This window comes from Eumetopias jubatus, unplaced genomic scaffold (genome assembly GCF_037043125.1).
Source record: "Eumetopias jubatus isolate StellerSeaLion01/CBP00866 unplaced genomic scaffold, mEumJub1_p1.0 scaffold_17, whole genome shotgun sequence".
Lineage (NCBI taxonomy): Eukaryota > Metazoa > Chordata > Mammalia > Carnivora > Otariidae > Eumetopias > Eumetopias jubatus.
In genome coordinates, this window is record NW_028274823.1 from 10,287,514 (window position 1) to 10,307,829 (window position 20,316).

Below are 20,316 nucleotides of genomic sequence, written 5' to 3' on the forward strand. Positions count from 1 at the left end.
ACATGGAACAAAAAAGTGGAAGGAAGAAATTATCAAGGAAGTAATACAAGAATATTTTCCAAAGTTGAAGGAGGTGAATCTCCAGGTCAAAAGGGCCCAGTAGGTGCCTGGCACAGTAACTTAAAAATCTCTCTCATGGTTCTGTGAGTTGGCTGGGCTCCGCTAGGTGGTTCTCATGTTGAGGGAGGGTTCTCATGTAACTGCAGTCAGACAAAAGCTAGAACCAGAGCCATCTGAGGGCTCAGTGGGGCTGGATGTCCCAAAGCCTCATGCACATGGCTGACGGGTGACACAGTCTTTGGCTGGCAGCTCACCTGTGACCTCTACATGGCCTTTCCATTTGTCTGGAGCTTCCTTATGGTATGGAGGATAGGTTCCAAGAGTAAATGTTCCCCTAAACAGAATGTAGAAGCTGCCAATCTCCTAAGGCCTGGATCCAGAAACTGGCACAGTGTCATTTCTGTATTCTATTGGTCAGACGGTGGCCCACGTTAAAGGGGAGGAGACATAAATTTGCTATCTCAGCAGGAGTGTCAGAGAATTCACAGCCATCTTCAATTCACACCAATCCTAAATATTTCTAGAAACAAAACAACGTAGGTCAATTACTGATAATGAGAGTCAGAACCAAACTCATTTTCCAGCACTCTCTCCCTTGGGTGCCACTCTCCAGCTACACGTGCCTCCCTGAAGTTTCAAATGTGCCAGACTCATTTTATCCTCAAAGACTTTTCTTTGCCATCGTCTCTGACCAGAATACGATTTCCCTGTATCTTTGGGGAACTCATCAAGTCGCATCTCAAATGTCACCTTCTCAGAGAAGATGTTGTCCCTGCCCATCATATCTAAAATAAGTTGCAATCAACATTTATACCCTCAGCCTAAATTCTTTTAAATTCTTCATAGCACTTGGGGAGAAGGGGGAGTGACTGCCAATGGGCATGGGTCGTTTTTTCCCCCAAGGTGATGAAAATCTTCTAAAGTTGATTGTGGTGATGGTTCCACCACTCTTGTGAATATAACCATTGAATCGTATACTTTGAATGTGTGAATTTTACGGCAGGTGAATTATATCTCAATAATAAGAAAAAAAATCTCACTCTGGCCTTCAGAAGCCAGTAGACATATTTAAATTGTTTTGCATCTCTGTTCGTCCAGCAGGTGTTAGTATGATCCCCGATCAGCAGCATGGGCATCACCTGGGAATTAGAAATGGACAGTTAGAGGCTCCCTCCCAGACATACTGAATCAGAATCTGCAGTTTTAACAGCCATCCCAGGTGATTCAAATGCACAAGCACATTCGAAAAGCACTGCTCTAAAGTGTTATTGAGGGCATGTATTCGAGTTTTGGGGTGACAAATACATAGCAGGGGTGATCCCATTAAGACACTGTCATTAACATGAGAAAGATTAGAAATTTTTTTTTAATTCATTGGCCTTTTTTATTTATTTACAAATCCTCCTTAGTGTTAACAAAATGAAAGAAAAGCAAACAGAGGGAGAGACTTGGAAGATGATACGAGGCTCAGGGCTTACGCATGTTCCCAAATGTCCCCAAGCTAATGCTGGTTGTTTGTTTTGCCAACTGGAAATCACTCCAGGTGCAGAAGTTTCACAGCCCATTGCTGTTTACTAATATGGCTGTGACTTTTCCATAAAAAGAGGGAGGTGACTGTGGGGTGGGGAGGCTAACAGTCCTTTTTAGACCTTTAGACCCGTAAGCCTTGAGAGCCTGGAAAATATTCATTTGCAGTGTTTCATTAAAATTTTGCACTTATTGTTTGACAATACAGATTAAAAATTAATATTTGTTATTAAACTTCTCTTCTGAAATGATAAAATTAACACATTGCTGAAACAGTACAGATTTCATAACCTCTCGCTGTCTCTTCTCCCCATTCCCGCCCCAGGGAAGCAGTACTCACAGTGTATATGCCTTTCTCTGGGTTCATGTTGTACATCTGACTACTAGCAGCCCCTCTGCTCTCCGGCCAGACCACAGCAGAGCAGGTGCTTTCTCTCCTGCATCCAGGTGGGAAGCGCTAGGAGCGGAGCGTACCCTTCCTTCCCGCACTTGCAGGTCTTTGGCCACCCTGGCCTCGAGGTCTTGACAATGGGACATGTGCGTCCCAGTCCTGGGCTTTGTTTCCTCTCAGAAGCTTTTGGATCAGTGTCTAGACTTAAGGGAGAGGCTTGGGAAAAAGAGAAGTCTCTAATCTGGAAAGTTCTACCCCCTAAATTTACAAGGCTGACTCCCATTCTTAAGTGAACTGTCAGCTTTTCAGAGGGGGCTTCCCAGACTTCCCCAGCTCAAGTAACCCACCCACACTCCTCACTGCCTGGTAAGTAATCTCTTACCACAATACGCTTTTTAATTGTCTCGTATTGCCACCATCTGAAATTATTTATCTCACCTCTCTGCCTGATAAGATTGCCAGCGAGCGTCTGCCGGGACAGCAAGGGGTCTTGTCTATCTTGCTCGCCAAGCCTGCATCACATGGGCACGTGACACCCTTCAGCTGAACAGTGTGTGTTGTGGGCCTATTGATGCTCAGGCCCTCTGCCCGCAGCCACCTCAGAGCTCGCCCACAGCCAGGGTGGACAGTGTTCCACGTGTCAAGAGCTCCCAGCTCGAGCTCCCGGGCTTTCCTTTGTGTTCCTGTAGAAATTTCCTTTATTTTCTGGGAGCCCAGTAGTGCCATACAAAATATGGCGTATGCAAGGTTTGAGTTGTTCTCTAGCAGGAGACTCTTCAGACACATTTGTGATTATTTTCCACCTTTGAACAAAGCAGTTCCCAAACACCAAAGTGATGCCCCGGTTGCCAAAACCCTGCTCTCCTCCCCGCCTGCAGCCCAACTTCCCTCCTGGGCTCCTTCCCAACTCAGCTTAATGGCCCTGACTCTACTATCCAGGTCAAATTCCTGCCTAGCTCCAAATCCGTTCCTTCTGAGCATTTAACACAGTGGGTATTATATATTCGTCTTTGTTTCACTCGCTTGACGTCTCTCTCTGAAAGCCATCAGCCCCATGAGTGTAGGGCCTTGTTTGCTGTCTTCCATACTGCATCTCCAGCATCCAGCCGTGGTTTGGCACCTAGCGGACCCCTCAATAAACATGCATTAATAAATGAAGCACCAGAAAAGGGGCAGATTTTCATCACTGACTCGTGTAATCACTAGCAGAACAGGAGCTACCAGAGAACTGGGGGTTGAGTTTTTACTAACTTCTACCTTCTCCTGGAGCCTGGCTAATGAGGAGCACCAAGATCTCCCTGAGAGATATACTGAATATCAAATTACACCAAGTGACATGTTTACGACAGACACTAGCCACTATAAACGCATTGTAGATGATCTAACTCGGTCCTGGCTAGACATATATACAGCCCCCAAATCCAGAATTCCCAGCATCAAATCAGACCAGACCAGAAGGATCCCTCTGTGGCTGGCTGTCTTCCTCCATGCCAGGACTACTGTACACTTTGTTTCCCACCTGAGAATGTGCATGTTTTCCCATTTGATTTGCAAGAATGCTGGTACCCAGCTACAGCCTGGTGGAGACTCCGTGCACCAGGGCATTCCTTCCCTCTACCTCGGCGCCACCTGGAACTCTCCTGCATCCCTTCCCTCTGCCTGGTGGTCATTAAGGCCTGTTTACCAGATGTCCCCCTCTGGGTTTCTCCTAACTTGACAGTGCTTCATTGTCATGTCATGTTAGTTAGGAGCGAGATCCAGAGGCTCATCTCCCAGGAAAGGAGGAGGGAGTCTACTCAGTCAGCTCTTCTCCCCTCACCGGTCTCTGCCCCATCATCTTGTAACGCTTTTTTCCTAATTACTGTGCGTGACTACTGTGCTAATCAGTCTTTCCTGTTTCGGGCACAGTTCCTACTTTCTGGATCCATCTGGTTGCATGAGTTAGGATTCTTTATATCTTGGTTAATAGAAAATCTAAACCAAACTGGCTTAAGAAAGAAACAAATGCATCATTTGGATTGTTTTGCGTGCAAATCACAGAACACCCGGTGAAAAATGGTTTAAGCAACACGGACATTTATTACCTCTGTGACAAGATATCCAGAGGGAGGGCAGTTGCAGCTTGGGTTCAGCAGCTCCGTTATGCCATCAAGGACTCGGGCTCTTTCTGCCTTGTAATGTTAATTTGTTCATGGGTCCTCATGTGGCCACAAGATGCCTGCCTCACTTTGAGCAACACATGTGGGCATGACAACATTTGGCTAAAGAGGGGCATTTCCCTTCAGTGTCTATTTTTACTGTGGAGAAAACATTTTCGAGAAGACCTTCAACAGACTTCTCCTTAGTCCTTTGGTCAAGATTGGGTCATATTCCATGCCACAGGTACGAGGGAATCTGGGAGGAAAAATGAGTATCTGGTTTTGTTTGTTTGTTTTTTGGCCTCTATGGTGGAAAGTGGGCTTTGACAGTCAAGAAGAAGGGAGAGGGAACCAGAGAAATAGAAGATATGTCTCCCAGTCTCCTCTGTGGTGGGGTTGAGGCCATGTGACCAGATCTGACCAATAGACTATGAGCAGCAGTGACATGTACTCATTCTGGGTTGAGGCAATCAAGCCAACTCACTAATCCTGGACTGCCTACTTCTAGACTTCCATTGCCACAAGGAAAATTGTAACTATTTTGGCTAAGGCCTTGTAGTGGAGCTTCTATTATAACTAGCTAAATAGACCCTGATATACCTCTTACCCAACATGTGGGTTATTCTCCATTTGTTTCCACCCTTACATCAAATTAATCTCCACCTTTCTTAGCCTTGCTCTGCCCAGACACTGATCTATGGAGTGTATCACACAGGTTCTCTTGCCCACTGGCTTTATATTGGCCTTAGCCAATGGGAGGTAAAATCATTCAAAGAGATGTTTGGGAGAGAGAGACCAAGGTGTTTTACCCCCACTTCCTCTTTTTTTGGCATGACTGCATGCCTCTAGGACCACAGCTCCTGTCTGGTGGCCCCTTCTCCATGGCTTCAGCCCTCATCAGATATTGGTTGCTTGTGCTTTTGGTGTCATATCTAAGAAACCATTACCTAAGCCAAGGTCACAAAGATTTATACCTGCGAATTCTTCTAAGATTTTTATAATACTAGCTTTTACATTTACGTCTGATCCATTTTGAGTTCATTTTTATAGATAGCATTAAGGAGGGGTCCAACTTCATTCTTTCCCATATGAATAGCCAATGGTCCCAGCACAACTGTAGCAAGGACTGTTCTTTCCCCCAGTGAATTGTCTTGGCAACTTTGTAAAAAAAAAATCAATTGACCGTAGATGAATAGGTTTATTTCTGGACTTTTCATTTTATTCCATTGATCTATGTTTATCCTTATGCCAGCTCCACACAGTCTTGATTACTACAGCTTTGAGGTAAGTTTTGGAATTGAGGAATGTGAGTCCTGCCAACTTTGTTCTTCTTTTTCAAGATTGTTCTGGCTTCTGGATCCCTTGTACCGCCACATGAATCTTAGGATCACTTTCATGTCTGTCTCCTTGTGAGACCATGGATGGCAAAGGCAAGTCTCTGAGCCATCTTTGTGACCTCCTGTGTTTGTAGAGCTCATTAGTACACACCAAAAGCTTGTTAAATTGAACGAAATGTTCTAGGCATTTTTGTCTGCAGCGTGGAATGAATTTCCACCTAGGAGAATGCTAAGTATTTGTCTCAGTTCCAATGCATTGAACTGCAAGTGATAACCCCAAAGCAATGAACACAGGAGATAACACAGGCTGGAGACAGGCAGTTATTCCGCGGCTGAGCTATGTCTATCCTTCCTTTCCACTGCCCCCAGCATTCTGCTCTTTCCTATGCTTGTCACTTCATCAGGAGTAGACAGCTGCCATCACGCCTAGAACCGGGTCATCATACCAGCGTCTCAGAGGAGTGAGGATGGGGATAAAGGCTCTCTTTTCTGGAGGCTTTTTCATCCAGACAGTAAGCCCCTTCACGTCTCACTGATCAGAACTGGATCACATGCCCATCCCTAGTCCAGTCATAGAGGAAGGAGGATAAGGTCACCATGACTCACTTAGGCCAATCACCATTCATCCAGTGAGGCAGGCATCAGAGGATACCTTCCGGAACCCAGGTAAGTGGGGCTCGCGGGTTGTATCAGCCGCTGGGGGGGGCGGGGGGGGGGCGGGCAGCGAATAGTGCTTACCTCCAGCTGAGTGCCCACCATGCACAAAAGGGTATTTTTGTAGACTTGAGTAGTAACTCAACTGCCAATATTGTTCCTTGGAACAAATAAAATGTATTCTCAGCACCAAAGAGAACTTTTGGGAAACGACATTTGCAGCGCAACCCAAAACATGAAGAATGAAACTCCTACATTTTCTGAATATAATTCCATGTCTTGGACCCTGTTGAGGGTATTTTAGAATATTTTAGTTTGAGAACCAATTGTGAACATAAACTGCCATGATGTAGGTATTTAGAAGGGACGGTTAGCAGAGCGTTTACTAGGAGAAAGACCATTTTTGTCGTTAATTGTTGTTGCTCTTCTGTCTTCACCACGCGTGGGACTGCCAGAGGCACAGGGACCTCATCTGATCCGCCCAGTGAGGGCTCAGAGAAGCTAAGGTCACAGAGCCGCCTCTCCTGTCTCCACGGCCCGCGCTTGCCCGGCTCAAACGCCGCAGCCGCCGCGGACGCACAGGCACCGCGCGCCCTGTCGTCGCCAGGCTGTGGCCGGGGCCCAGGGAGCCAAGGACACCCGGGAAGGCGCAGGCCTGGCGGGGTGGCCCCGCGGGCCCCGCGGGGCAAGGCTCTAGGGCCCGCACCGTACGGGAAGCGGGCCCCTGGTGCAGCCAATGTGCGGGGAGCGCAGGGCCGGGGCAGGGCCCCGCGGCGCCTCGGGAGCGCCCCGCGCCGCGCCCGCCGCCGGCCTCCCGCCAGAGGCGTCGCTGTGCGCTGGCGCCGGCCCGGGAGCCGCGTTCCGCGGGGAGCAGGCGCTCGCGCCGAGCAGGGGTTTCAGTTTCTGGCGCGAACTTCCGCCGTTCCGAAGTTGCACGGCGAATTGGCGGCGATGTCCGGGGACAGCAGCGGCCGCCGGTCCGAGGGCCGGGGCCGGGGCCGCGACCCGCACCGGGATCGCACCCGCTCCCGCTCCCGCTCGCGGTCCCCGCTGTCGCCCGTGTCCCGCCGCGGCGCCGCGCCCGAGCGCAGGGAGGCCCCGGAGCGCCCGAGCCTGGAGGAGACGGAGCCGTCGGATTCCGGGGACGAGATGGTGGACCCCGCGAGCCTGGAGGCGGAGACCGACCACGGCCTGTGCCGCCAGATCCGCCATCAGTACCGGGCGCTCATCAACTCGGTCCAACGTAAGGCGGGGCGCGGGCGGGGGCAGGTGGCGGACGCAGGCCCGCGCGGCCCGGCTGGTCAACGGCGCCCCGGCCGACCCCGCGCCGCCCGGCCGCGCCTCGATTGGCTCGCGAGGCGGCCCCGCGCCGTCGCGTGGAGCGAGCTGCGCGACCTTGGCGGGGGCGCGCGGGCCCCGAGGGGGCAGGACGGCGCCGCGCGGGCCGGGACGGCCGGGAAGGGGCGACGGCGGCGGGACGCGGGGCCCGGGGCGTCTTCTCTGGCAGTCGCCGGGTCCGGCGCGCGGTCGCCCGCCCAGCGCGGGGGCGGGGAGGGGGGCAGCGCCACCAGGGAGCTGTCAGAAATGCCAGTCCTCGGGCCGCACCCCGGACCGACCCACTCGGAAACTCGGGGAGGCCCGCCCATCTGTCGGGTGGCCCTCGAGGGGCCTCTGTGGCTTGCAGAGTTTGGGAACCGCCCTTAGGAGCGCTCCTCAGAGGCTGCAGAAGCTGTGGAGCCCCTTGGGTGAAGGTTAAAGGCAGCCGGGCCCCTTTTAAAGTTCGTGCTACTTAAAGGTATAGTTCCCTCTCTCTTTCCGAGCCACTTGGGTTAAAAAGACGGAGATGTGTGAAGTAATCCGCCCCCCCCCCCCCCCACATACACACCCGGGGAGCAGGGGCCCGGGCTTGGCTGTCCTGCAAGTGATCGCGTCGTCACGGACTATGAGCGCCTGATGAGTACATTTCCCAAACCTTGTATTTTTTACGTAGAAAACCGGGAGGATATACTGAATGCCAGCGACAAATTAACAGAAGTCCTTGAAGAGGCCAACACTCTGTTTAATGGAGGTAATTCGTTATTTTATATATGAGCAATTTTTATTATAAGTTTTAGAGTAATTTTAATTAGTTTTATGTAAGAGCCAAATTATTGACATCAAACAATTCCCACATATTCTAATAGTGCTTTGCTACTGTTGCAAGTTTTTTCGTTGTAGTGGTGATTCTGCTCAGAACTCCCCTCAGGCGCCCTGAAGCCTTTATGAGAAATTCTGGGGGTGCAGCCAGCAGCCTATTTCAGCAAGCGCCCGCCACCCCCCGCCCAGGTGGTCCTGTTGCTTGTTCAGGGTTGAGAACTTTGCATGTGTTACCTTTCATTTGTCTGTGGTATCGGCTGCTCTATTCCCAGGATGCATTTGTTGAATAGAACACGGTTCTCTGTGTTCTTTGAGGACCAGAAGCTGTATGCCTAGCCATGCCCTACTTATGACTAATGGGTTACCTGTTGCCCGCCGTTAACGTTTTTCTGTCTGCCTGTTCGCAAAGGAGTGTCCTTCTAGCTCTGGTCACAGCCTCCTCGCCATTCCCCAGTGGGGTCTCCCACATTTGCTAAATCTCATTGGAATCCTTCCAGAACTGGGCGTTTGCCCACCACCTGGTTAAATCCCTCCTGCACCGTCCCTAGCTCTGTCTTCTCTTCACTCCGGGACTCCCAGTCGGTCTCCTCAAGGTTCCTCTCGACTCCTTCAACTCCGGTGCGGTTTTACTGTGCGTCTTATTAGTTCCTGAGCCACACATGGCCTCCCCCTCGGCTGATTCCGCCCTGCTGACTGGGTCACCTCGCTAAGGCAAAGTTCTCTCACTCAGCTGGGCTCTGGGCGTCGCTCAGCAAACACAGAATTCTAGATCCTTGGCATTCATGGTTTTAACTCGGTGGAGGCCTCAGAGCCATCTGTGACAGAGAAGTCTGCACTTGTCTCTCCAGCCGCGCCAGGAGGCCGGTGGGCAAGGCCCTGGGGCAGCCCAGGAGCAAGCCTCCAGCCCCGGCCCCTGCTGCCCTCTTTCACGCGTGGTCGCTTCCGCAGCCTCGCTCCCAAAATAAAATGGGAGAAAAATGATGTATACAAACAGAACCGGTAGTCCGCAAGTTCATCAGCCTGAGGCGGGTTCAGGAAGTAGGGGATCCAAGTGAAAAGGCCTCCAGGCACAGGTGTTTCTGTATTTGAGCGTTGCCCCGTTCCCCTCTTCTTGGCTCCCTTTCCAGTTTGCCTTTCCAGGTGTTCCCAGAGCACTTTTCCCCCTTCCCGGGGGCCCCCCAGGCCTGCTCTTAACTCCAGAGGGCCTGTCCCTTCCCCCTCCCCCACTCCCTGCCCCATTCGCTTTGTGTCTTCTTCTGTTGAAATCTTTTTCTCTCTATAGCTTATCTTAAGTCCTGGGTCCTCTGTCAAACGTTTTCGGGTCACCCATCCTCAGAGTCGCTGCCCTGCGGTAGCCTGTTGACGTGGTGGCCTGTGCTGACTCGGGGGGGGGGGGCGGGGGCTGGGGGGGGGGCGGGCGGGAGTCCTAGGCTGCCTGCCCAGCCTGCACTCCTACTCTTGCTGCTCAGCAAGCCACCCTGCCTTACACAGAGTGGGCCTCCCTTTTGACTGACCTCCGCACAGGTGGGAATCGTGGCAAAGATGGGCTCCTGGGGTCAGAGGAAAAAGCCGGTGTGGGAGAGGAGAGAGGCTTTGTTGAACCAGAGCTATGAAGAGCTGGTGGCTCAGGTCACAGGAGCAGGACCCCGGGGAGAGAGTGGCTTTTAGGAGGACTGGTCAGCTCTGACTCCGGATTTTGGTGGGTTGGGTAGAGGAGCCAGGTTTTAGAGGGACATGGGTATGTTTGAGAATATATATATATGTATTTTTTGGTCCAGTGGGAAATGTCAAGTAAGTAGGTGGAAATTTTGGGAAAATCCCTGTGAATAATGGGTTTTTAGTAATGTGTATTTTCCTTCTTTTCTGAATAGTGTCCCGAGCAAGAGAAGCAGTCCTGGATGCCCAGTTTCTTGTTCTGGCTTCAGATTTGGGCAAAGAGAAAGCAAAGCAGCTGCGTTCTGATCTGAACTCATTTGATATGTTAAGATATGTTGAAACTCTAGTAAGTTCAAAGCTACAGAATCTTAATAAAAAATGTTTCCCATGTCACATATTGTATAATTATCTACTTTGCTAAGATCTGTATGCAAATGGATTTCACTTCCTTTTTCCTTTTTTGGGGGCTGGGGGGGCACGTCTCGGATTCCTCCAAAGAGATCTCACCAAGTTAAACAATGACAGGGGAGCCCTGTGGAGGAACTTAGAGGTTTAAAAATCTCTTAGCATTCTAAGACTCTGGGTGCTATGTTTATTTACAAATGGTCATTTTTTTTCATTCTCAGTGACCCCGGGCCTTTGTCCTGGGCTGCAGGTGGCAGGGCTCAGCTGGAGAGGAGTTAGGCCTGGTGGGGGGGCATGTTTTCATTAGTCCTTGACAGTATCTTGGAACCATATGAATATGCTTGGGGTTTTGCTTTTTTGTGGGTCTTTTTGTTGTTTTATTCACCTTTCTTTGAATGGTTGTTACCTAAAATTTTTAAACTTTGGTAGATTTACCAAAAAAGCACAGTGAGGCTGACCTTGCATTTTACTATGTTGTGATTTTTTTTTTTTTCTGTTTTTGGTTCTACTCTGATCTAACCTCTGTCCTAGCATTTGTGCTAGGACTTTGAATTTCTGCCTGAATGTTTGTTAAATGGTTATTAAAATGATTTAGTACCAGGAGACCGGCCCAGATAAATTAATTCTTTTGTAAAGGCAGGAGGCAGATGAATTTCTTGTGTTTTTAAAACCTTAAATGGTTCAAAATTGAAATTTAATTTACTTAAATTTAAAACCTTAAAATTTTCTCTCTTTTAACTTTTTTATTGTGAGGTATAATGCATTTGGAAAATGCACACTCATGTATAGTTGAATAAATAAAGTGACCATATACTGGGTTATCTTTTTTTAAATTACTGGTATTTATCCAGGTGAGCTGTGTACTTTAACAAATTGGAGTAAATTCCCGAAGTCTTAAGGCATTCAGTGTAAAACCCTAAATTACAGCTCTGAAATCGCTGGGTGGGGAGGACCCTTCTGAGTGCATCAAGTATAGGTCTATAAAGCAAAGATGGGTAGATTTGACCGGACAGAAATGGACGCGTCCTCCTTCCGCGGGCAGTAGCGGGGGACAGGGCAACGGGGGGGCGGAGGCTTGCTGACCTTACGTCTCTGATCGGGCTCTTGCAGCCTCTCTTCAGAGTTTGATTGCTTTTATTAATAGGGGCAAGCTTCCCGAGGGCTTTTTGATTATTGTTTATGTTTGATATTACTATTTTAATTTGATAACTTGTAGGCATTTTATAATTTCATAATGTAATCAGGGTACTTTGATTTTCTGTGAGATAGTGTGGGATAAGAGAATTATTAGACTTCTAGCAACTCTTCCCAGGAAGGCAGTGGTAAGATGAGCGATTCTCTGACTCTAGGCCACTGCTCTTTGGATATACTGAGACACAAGCTGAAGAGAGGTCTCTAGGAGGTTGGCTAAAAACGAAAATCCAAAAGCCAGCTAAACTTGCCTGTTCTGTCCTGGAGCCTTTGATTTGGGATGTGATTTCAGATTTGTATGTTGGTACAGCTTTCCTAATACTTTGATGGACTAAGGATTCATTCCTTCTAGTGTTTCTACCTTTGAAAGGTGGAATTTATATAAGATTATTTGTATAATACGAAATGTAGCCAACGTGTTAGGGCACTGAACAGGCTTTTTTGCCTCTGGCCTCTTCAAGTTTAGTGATAGAGATTATTGGATGTGGTGAATGATTGCCTGTGGCTTAACTGGGGTTTTTTGTTTCCCTTCGTTTTTGTAGCTGACACATATGGGTGTAAATCCGCTAGAAGCTGAAGAACTCATCCGTGATGAAGATAGTTCTGATTTTGAATTCATAGTCTATGACTCCTGGAAAATATCAGGCAAAACAGCAGAAAACACCTTTAATAAAACACATACATTCCACTTTCTGTAAGATTATTTTAAAAATCGGTCAGACCAGCCATTTGTAACCTTAAGTTGTTATCGTAGGAACAAGAATTATCTGGTAGGGTGGCGGTGACAATCAGGATGCCATTGTGTGGAGATTTTTCTAAGCTTTGATCGAAAAGCCCATGAAATCTCGATGTGGATGGAACCTCATCCTGCTTAATTTAAGCAGGAAAGGCTGTGGGCCAGAACCGCTTTTACCACAGGGCCCTGCTGGCTCCCTTGTTTTCTAGTGTGTGAGGCTCTGGGTCTGGGGCACAATGTCTGGCTTTATTTTGTCGTCTTTAACCCTTATGCTGTAGGAGGATGATACCTCTTATGGAGGGTCTTTTAAGATTTTACTAACGTACGTCAAGTGCCATTCATTGTAATTTCCTGTTGGATGGTCACTGACTTGTACTGGAAGCCTGCTTGAGTCACTCACATAAACTGCCCGGCCCATTTTTTTGGAAACCACTCTACTTTTGAAAAGTTTATCTTCATACTCAATTTAGCTTCTGTCCTAATTTCCTAGCTCAGCCCTTTTGGAGGAACGAAGAATAGCCCTTGCTGGTTCTTTTGTAAGACCACCTTCAAAGGCATTGGTTGTGACCCCCAGCAGATACTTTCTCTGGGGCAGCCACCCAGTTGTTTCTCCCTTACGTGCTCCAGCTCCTGGGCATCTGTGTACTCCAGTTCACCCTCCCAAAGCTCTGGAGGGCGGCGGTACCTCAGCGAGAACGCTTTGGAGATGCACAGGTGTGGGGCCACGCATCTGTTTTTCAGAAGCCTTCAGGTGACCCAGGGGCCCAGAACCACTGCGTACATGTCAGCATAAAGATCTTTCATCTTCGTTACAGGATGAAGTCCAAATCTCTGTTCTTTGCTTTTGAGCTCAAGGCTCTGTCATAAATCCCAGGATCTAAATGCAGCCGGGGTGCTGTGCCTTAAACTTTCTCTCCTTATCCAGCACAGCCTGCGTCCACAGTGAACTGCTTACAGCTTTGTGCCCTTGCATTTGCTGTTACTTTGGCCTCCAGTGTCTTCCCCCAGTCTTTTCCATCTGGGAAGGTTTGCTCCTCTCCCAGGCCCTAACTTGGAAGCTTCCAGTAACTTCTCCAGACAGAGGTATCATTATAAGGTCAGAGATCCCGACCCCATCACTCCCATGTCTGGGTAGATCTCTGGCCCCTGTGCTCTCAGAGCACTTGAGTATTACTCTAGCACAGCACTGTAGGATCTACTGTATTATGTTGAAATGGGTGTGTGTGTGTGTGTGTGTGTGTGTGTGTGGATTTGGGTCTGTCCATGTACACTGCATGCTTTGAGCTCCTCGAGCTTAGGGACCATATGGGTCCATGTTCTCGGGGCCTTGGCCTCTGCTTGGTACATCTATTACTGTAGCTTAAGTCTGCAGTAGGGCTTTTTTAAAGGGGTGTAGAGAGTCCAAAGGGGGAAAGAATCCCATGGCTTCTGTTTGACCTGTCCTTCTGAGACAGGTGTGGGGTGTGTTCCGTAGTCCTAGGCTGGGAGCCTCAGCCTTAGCACCCCTAGTCCAAAGGCTTTTAACCCCCGTGGAGCTCTTTGTTCCCCTTTCCCACACTGTCAGCCTTCCCACTGATCTGAAGTTGGCTTTGCCAAAGAGACAGTAGGCTAGCTGGGAAGACCACAGGCGTATTTAACGGTTTACTGTTGAGAGCAAACTAGGAAGGCATTTGAGAGGGTATCTGTGGTTGAGTAAAGCTCCTAGGAGTTCTTTGAGACACACAAAGGGAGCAGAAGGATGTCACAAACCTGACAAGAGTTTTGGTCCAATGTCAGTTCGTATATCACTGGAGCCTGGTCTGAATTCGACCATTTCCATGGGAACTGCTTCCAGTTAGTGCAATCAGTTTGTTTAAAAAACAAACAAAAAAAGACATGAAAGCATATTTTTCATTAGGTTGGGTTCAATACAAGGAGAGTTCCCTGTGCCAAAGCCACGAAGCGATCGTCCAAGGAAAGTTCCCACGACAGAAGAGAGGAAGACAATGCCCGACCAGGTTTGTTTTTTAAAAACACCTCAGGTTACAGCAGCTATTAATACAATATACGGGCAATCTGGCCATCTTTCCAAGCCTTAGGGTCTAGAGTCCGGTTTGGTTCATTAAATAATTACTTAAATAATTTCAGCTTTTAAACATTTTATTGGATTAACTCCTTAGTTTTAATTCATGTCTGTAGTTTGGATCAGTTCTCCCAAACCAGGGGTTCTTAGCCTCGGCACCATCAACATTGGGGGCTGGATCCTTCTCTGTTGTGAGAGGCTGTCCTGTGTGTTGTAGGATGCTGTGTGGCATCCTCGGCTTCTCCCCCTTAGGTGCCAGTTGCCTCCCCCTCCCGCCAGTTGTGACAACCAAAAACATCTCCAGATAGTGGCAGATGTCCCCAGGAGGCAAAAGCACTTTCAGTTGAGAATCACTGTTCTCAAACTGCGCCTTTTGTATTTTGCTATTTATGTTCAACCCGAAAATGGTTGATTTGGTAATGTTACTCCTCTATTAAAAAGTTAATATAAAAAATGTTACTGAAACGAGACAATCTTTTTTTTTAACTTTAAATTTTAAGAAGAGGATAAAAACTGCTAGCAATCCCCCAATAAAAGACAGAGGAGTTTGGATATGTCAGAGAGCAGAAAACGTGAATGAGCAGGCAAGTATAGGTCAGTCTGCTTCGTAATGACTTTATCTTTTCAGTTAAATGAAATGGAAGAATCTCATCAAGAAGCAACAGAAAAAGAAGTGGAAAGAATTTTGGGATTGTTGCAAACATATTTTCGAGAAGATCGTAAGTATGATGCCAAGTTCAAAGTAGAGCAATTTGTATTTATCAGTTAGAGACGTGTCACTTGCAGTGAGAAGTTATTTTTTTTAAAAAGCATTTTCAGTTACATGTAGTGTTTGAATCATTTTGATTCTTTTTTGGCATGTATGTTTAATGCAGCTTCTCCTTTAGCAATCCCATGGGAGAGTGTTGGCAAAGTAACTTTCCATTTTTGCTTTTAAAAGATGGGGTATTTTCTCTGTTACAAAATAAAAGTTGCCGTAGAAGGGGATAAAGTAGAGTTGAGTACTGACTCCCTCGCTCCCCAGAGGCAGCCACCTGTATGATGTGCTTGTCTACTTTCAGATCTTATGTTTATGTCTGTCCCGTGACTTTGCACATAAGTAAGTTGGGACTTTTTGTTGGTTTTTTTGCTTTTTTCAAAGCTAATCATAATACATTCTTCTGCAACCTGAGTTTTCCATGTGGACATTCTTTCCTCTCCATACATCCAGCTCCCCCTTCCTTATTCTTTTCAGTGGTTCCCACTGTATGGCTGTATCCTCTGTGGGTGGACGACTGAGTTCTTTGTAGCATTTTATTCTTGTGAAAGAATAATTTCCCCCCCCCACTGCGGGGGGAAATCTTGGTACACAACTTTGTGCGCACATGCTGATATTTCTGTATGACAGCTTTTGAGAGGCGGGTTGCCAGATCAGTAGACGTACATATTTTTCACAGATAACGTCACATTGCCCCCCCAGAAGGGCTAAATCAGTTTTCACTCCCACGACAGGTCGAGTGCCCATTTCCTTCCTCTGCTAACACAGGAGAATATTGGTCTTACTGATTGGCAAAAATCATCTTTCCTGTTTTGAAGAATTTTTTTTCCTCTTTTGTCTATAGCTGATACTCCTATGTCCTTCTTTGACTTTGTGGTTGATCCACATTCTTTCCCCCGAACAGTGGAAAACATCTTTCATGTTTCCTTCATTATAAGGGTAAGATTTAAGATTATTTCTCTTCTTTCTTTTATAGCTTTTAAAAGGGTAAATAACGGTGCCTGGGTGGCTCGGTCGGTCAGTTAAACGTCTCTTGATTTCGGCTCAGGTCATGATCTCAGAGTCGTGAGATCGAGCCCTGCATCCAGCTCTGCATTGGGCGTGCAGCCTGCTTAAGATTCTCTCTCTGCTCCACCCTGCACTTGCTCTGTTTCTCTCTCAAAAAAAAGGGGGTAAAAAAAGCTGTGGATGGGAGCCGGCAAAGGTATTTGTACTAACTGGCATGGATGGTAGACCCGTTGTGGCAAATCATTGGCACACAGGCAGAAGAAACTAGCTGAAAATTTGTGTGGGCACCTGGCTGGCTCAGTCGGTGGAGTGTGCGACTCTTAATCTCAGAGTTGTGAGTTTGAGCTCCACATTGGCTATAGAGATTACTAAACGTAATAAACTTAAAAAAACAAAACAAAACTGTGCTTGCTTTTACATTTTAGGAATTTACAGGATGAATTGACAAAATTTGAATATGGAGCTGTAGATTAGATAACAGTATGGTATAAATGTTAAGTTTCCCAAATTTGATAGTTGTCTTGTAAGAAAAGATCTTGTTCTTGTCAAGAAACATACAGTGAAAGTATTAAGGAAAGGGAGCAGGTTGTCTATCACTTATTTTCTCATGAAAATTCCTAATACGTATGTAGAGGGGGAAATAACGTGGCAAAACTTGAACAGATGGTAAAGCTGGGGAAAGAATATATGAGAGGTCTTTACGGTGGCCTTGTAGCCCTTTCAATTGGAAATTATTTCAAAGTAGAGGTTCAAAAAAAAGAAAAAACCCCTACTCAGAAATATACTATGGAAATTTGCTTTCGACTGTCTTTAGTCTTATAACAGGTTGCACTCCCGCTCATGGATGATGAATTTGATTTTAACCTCAGGAAAAATCTTTTCTCGACCAAAGTATTTTCCCAGAAATGATAACAAAGGCATATTTTGTCAGCAGTAAATGATGAGTTATGCATAATAAAATGCCGAGTGTCCAAAAATATGCATGAATCACATTTAAGGGCCAAGTTTTAAGAGCCAAGCCAGTTAACAGTTTTATTTAGGAGATCCTCAGGATCGAGGCTGATGAGAAACCTGAAGGATGCCCCAAAGTAAAGTCTTGTCCATATAATCTCATTATTGTTACAGTACTGTAACGATATTGATTGTCTGGGATATGGAGGGGTTTTTTTTTGAGAGAGAGAAAGGGGGGAGAGGCGGAAAGAGAATCTCCAGCAGACTCCCTGCTGAGCATCGAGCCTAGTGTGGGGCTCAATCTCATGACCCTGAGATCATGACCTGAGCCGAAATCAAGTCGAACGCTTAACCGACTATACTACCCAGGTGCCCCATGGGATATGGAGTTTTCTAATTAATAATGTTTTTTATCCAATGATTGTAGGTTTTGAATGTAATCTTTTAAATCGGCTTTTGAATCTAAATCTAAAGGTATGTTTGTGTTTTAGGATGGTTTTGCAAGAATAAAGCTTGACCAAGACCGACTGCCAATAATAGGTAAACGATACTGTGTTAAGAAAAATGAGTTTTAGGGAAAATGTATGTTATTCGAGTTCATGAAATGCAGTTTTCTGAATGTAACCGCGTTTGCATTTTAGGTAACTTTTACAATGCTCTGTCTTGCTCAACTAACTGAAATACTGCAGACACAGTCATCAGTTAAAATTAGGGGGTTCATCTGTATCATTGACTTAACATCTGCCCTAAAGGTTAACAAGAAAGTCCCTCCAGTTTTGAAAATGTTTGTAATTATAGTTGCTGTTGTACTTTTCTTCCTTCTGTTTTTTCCCTGAAGCCACCTCCCTCTCCTCTCCTTGAGAGGATCTTTCTTAGTTGAATTATTTCACCAGCTCAGTGAGTCCTTTCTTTCTAAGGTCCCCTATAGAGAGTCAAGTATTTTTATTGCCCTGATTGGTACTTTAATAGTTCTCAATTTCTCTTGGACTCACTAGGGCTCAGCTCTGAGGTTGGTGGGTAGATATGCAGAAGTTTTCAAATGATTGCCACGTGTAACTCTACTATGGGAGGTATTTTTTTTTTTAATGGAAGCAAATGGATTACTTACTACCGTAATAACACTCTTAACACATCAGTGATGCACGGAATCATAATAAGTATGTAATATTGTAAGTGTCTTCGATACAGGTTCATTCGTTCTCATCAGTTCCTTGTTCAGAGTACCTCTTGCGATTTGATAACCTTTGAAAACTTTTGTCTTTCAAACAGAGCCTGTTAATATTAATGAAGAAAGTGAGGGAATTGACCAAAACACCCAAATTAGGAATCAAGGAATTATAGCTTTGAGTTACCGTGACTGGGAGGTAAAGCTCTGCATGTTGCCCCGGGGTAGTTCTGCTTTCCCACTTCGTTTGCTGTAAACCCAGTCCCCAAACGTTCTTCCTTTGTTCTCTGCCAGGAGATCGTGAAGACCTTTGAGATTTCAGAGCCTGTGATTGCTTCAGGCCAGAGCCGGCAGAGGCTAAGCGCTTGACGCCAGCAAAGGTAGTACTTCTTATGTGTTATTAAATGTTAATTAGCATTCCAGACCATCTTCCTTTTTCGCATTCGGGTGAACTTGGGATTTGCCTCCCTCCAGTGCCCCATTCTGAGAAGTGTGTGTGTGCCCGTGCGAAAGGCCACGTTGGGCCTAGTGGCTGCAAGTCCCCTTCTTCGGATTGCTTCGGTTAAGTAGAATATCGGCCCCTCCCATCAGCTGCGTTCCCCGCCCGATCCGATTTGCTTGTTTTACAGCTCTGAAGTAGAAAAGGAGGAATACCTGGAATAATGTCAGTAAATGGGCCTTTCTGAAATCTGAGTTACGCTGTCAAACACTTCTTCACTTTTACGAAGGAGAACGTGCTAGAAGGAAATCTTCATGATGATCGGGCATTTGCTGTGGGCGGGAGTCAGAAGACCTGGATTCTTTTTGCTCCGTCCCCTTAGTTTAAAATCACTGAGCAAATCACTTAATCTCACTCAGCTTCATTTTGTCTACAAATCTATCTGTAAAATGGGGGGGGCTGAATTAGATCCTTAAGGGTGCTTTTTTTTTTTTTAAGCTCAAATTTTCTATAATTTTGAGAGTTTCAAATTAGCTTTTAATACTTAACGTAAACTCTTAATATGCACCTCAATTAACTGAGCTGCTTTTGTTCCAAGATAACTGAGGGAAACAGAACAGACATAAGGTATATAATATGCGTGGCCTGGGGCTCTACTCACAGAGAAAGGACTAGTTATTAGATCCTGTTTATGTATATCAGGTGAACTTTTGATTCATTTTACACTTATAAACTGGTAACCAGCTATTTTTCCCTCCTCTTTTTAGGACTCAAATGGATAGTGAAATCGAAAGAGGAAAGAAGCATGTATTGTATATATTGTATGATTAAACATTTTTAAAGACAGATTGTTTTTAGTAAAATGTAGCTTTTGATAGTTAATGAATTTGTCATGGTTGTCTTTGATTAAAGGAAATTCACTGCCATCTTCACAAATAATTGTAGTTACTTTTTATTTTCCCATCATGCCAGAGTTTGTCCTTTCTCCAGTCCGTCCCATTAAAACCTTTTTAGTTAGGTTGTTACGGCCTGCACATCATTATGGTTCTTTAGCTGTAAAGTTAGCTGCTCAGGTCCACAAATCTTGGGTTGAACTGTACGAAATTATTGTTCTTGTAGGTAAAACGCAGTCACATATCAGCCATTTTATAGGTTGCAGCCTGTGATTTACTCACAGGAAACTCTTCAGCCCGCTCCTCTGCCAGGCCAGGCTGGATACCTGTCCCCAGCAGCAGTCCTCTCTGCACACACCCCAAAGAGGAAAACCATCCGGCGGGGTGGATGGTGCTACTCCCAGGCTGCCCATCTTTGCTGGCCCTTCAGGCCTGGCCTTGATGTTTTTTCGTCCCTCTCTGGTTCCCTTTCCCACTCCCCAGCTTTCTACATCCGCCTTCCCTGGGTCCCAGCCCTTCCTGGTGCTCAGGTGTGTCCGCCACCCTCCATACCTAGCGCTTTCCCTTCAACCACGGTTCTCTGTCATCGTAAAACAACTGCTGTGACCCTTAGTTACTGTCCTGTCTCTTCTTTGAACAAGGATCACAGGCGCCATCCCCTTCTGGCCATCCTGCAACCCGGACGGAGGAGCACCTCCATTCCCAGCATTCCCCGGGGGGCTGTTTTAGGCCAAATTGGTAATTCCTTCTCAAATAGTTCGATCCCAGGGTTACATGCTGTGCATTTGACGCATAAAAATCCACTCCTGG

General features: G+C 46.5%; 1 protein-coding gene across 2 annotated transcripts; it reads left to right on the forward strand.

The window, feature by feature from the left end:
- The first annotated feature begins 7,013 nt into the window (after positions 1–7,013).
- NSMCE4A (NSE4A component of SMC5/6 complex) lies at positions 7,014–19,552 on the forward strand. 2 transcript variants are annotated; one of them, XM_028121804.2, is made up of 11 exons: positions 7,015–7,350; positions 8,098–8,175; positions 10,115–10,245; positions 12,038–12,189; positions 14,129–14,228; positions 14,922–15,012; positions 15,895–15,989; positions 17,501–17,549; positions 18,279–18,373; positions 18,469–18,554; positions 19,381–19,552. In XM_028121804.2, exons 1-10 carry the CDS (start codon positions 7,059–7,061, stop codon positions 18,541–18,543), a joined length of 1,158 nt encoding a protein of 385 aa, XP_027977605.1. In that variant the 5' UTR covers positions 7,015–7,058; the 3' UTR covers positions 18,544–18,554; positions 19,381–19,552. The 2 variants fall into 2 exon arrangements, with proteins under 2 accessions (XP_087875949.1, XP_027977605.1); XM_088019823.1 differs by having other exon boundaries at positions 7,014–7,350; positions 18,469–19,459.
- The last annotated feature ends 764 nt before the right edge of the window (positions 19,553–20,316 follow it).

Excerpts from the sequence above, each read along its gene's own strand:
- NSMCE4A (XM_088019823.1), top strand. The coding sequence starts at position 7,059 with ATGTCCGGGGACAGCAGCGGCCGCCGGTCCGAGGGCCGGGGCCGGGGC. Across the intron at positions 7,351-8,097 it reads GCTCATCAACTCGGTCCAAC|AAAACCGGGAGGATATACTG; the intron begins GTAAGGCGGGGC and ends TTTTTTACGTAG. Across the intron at positions 10,246-12,037 it reads TAAGATATGTTGAAACTCTA|CTGACACATATGGGTGTAAA; the intron begins GTAAGTTCAAAG and ends TCGTTTTTGTAG.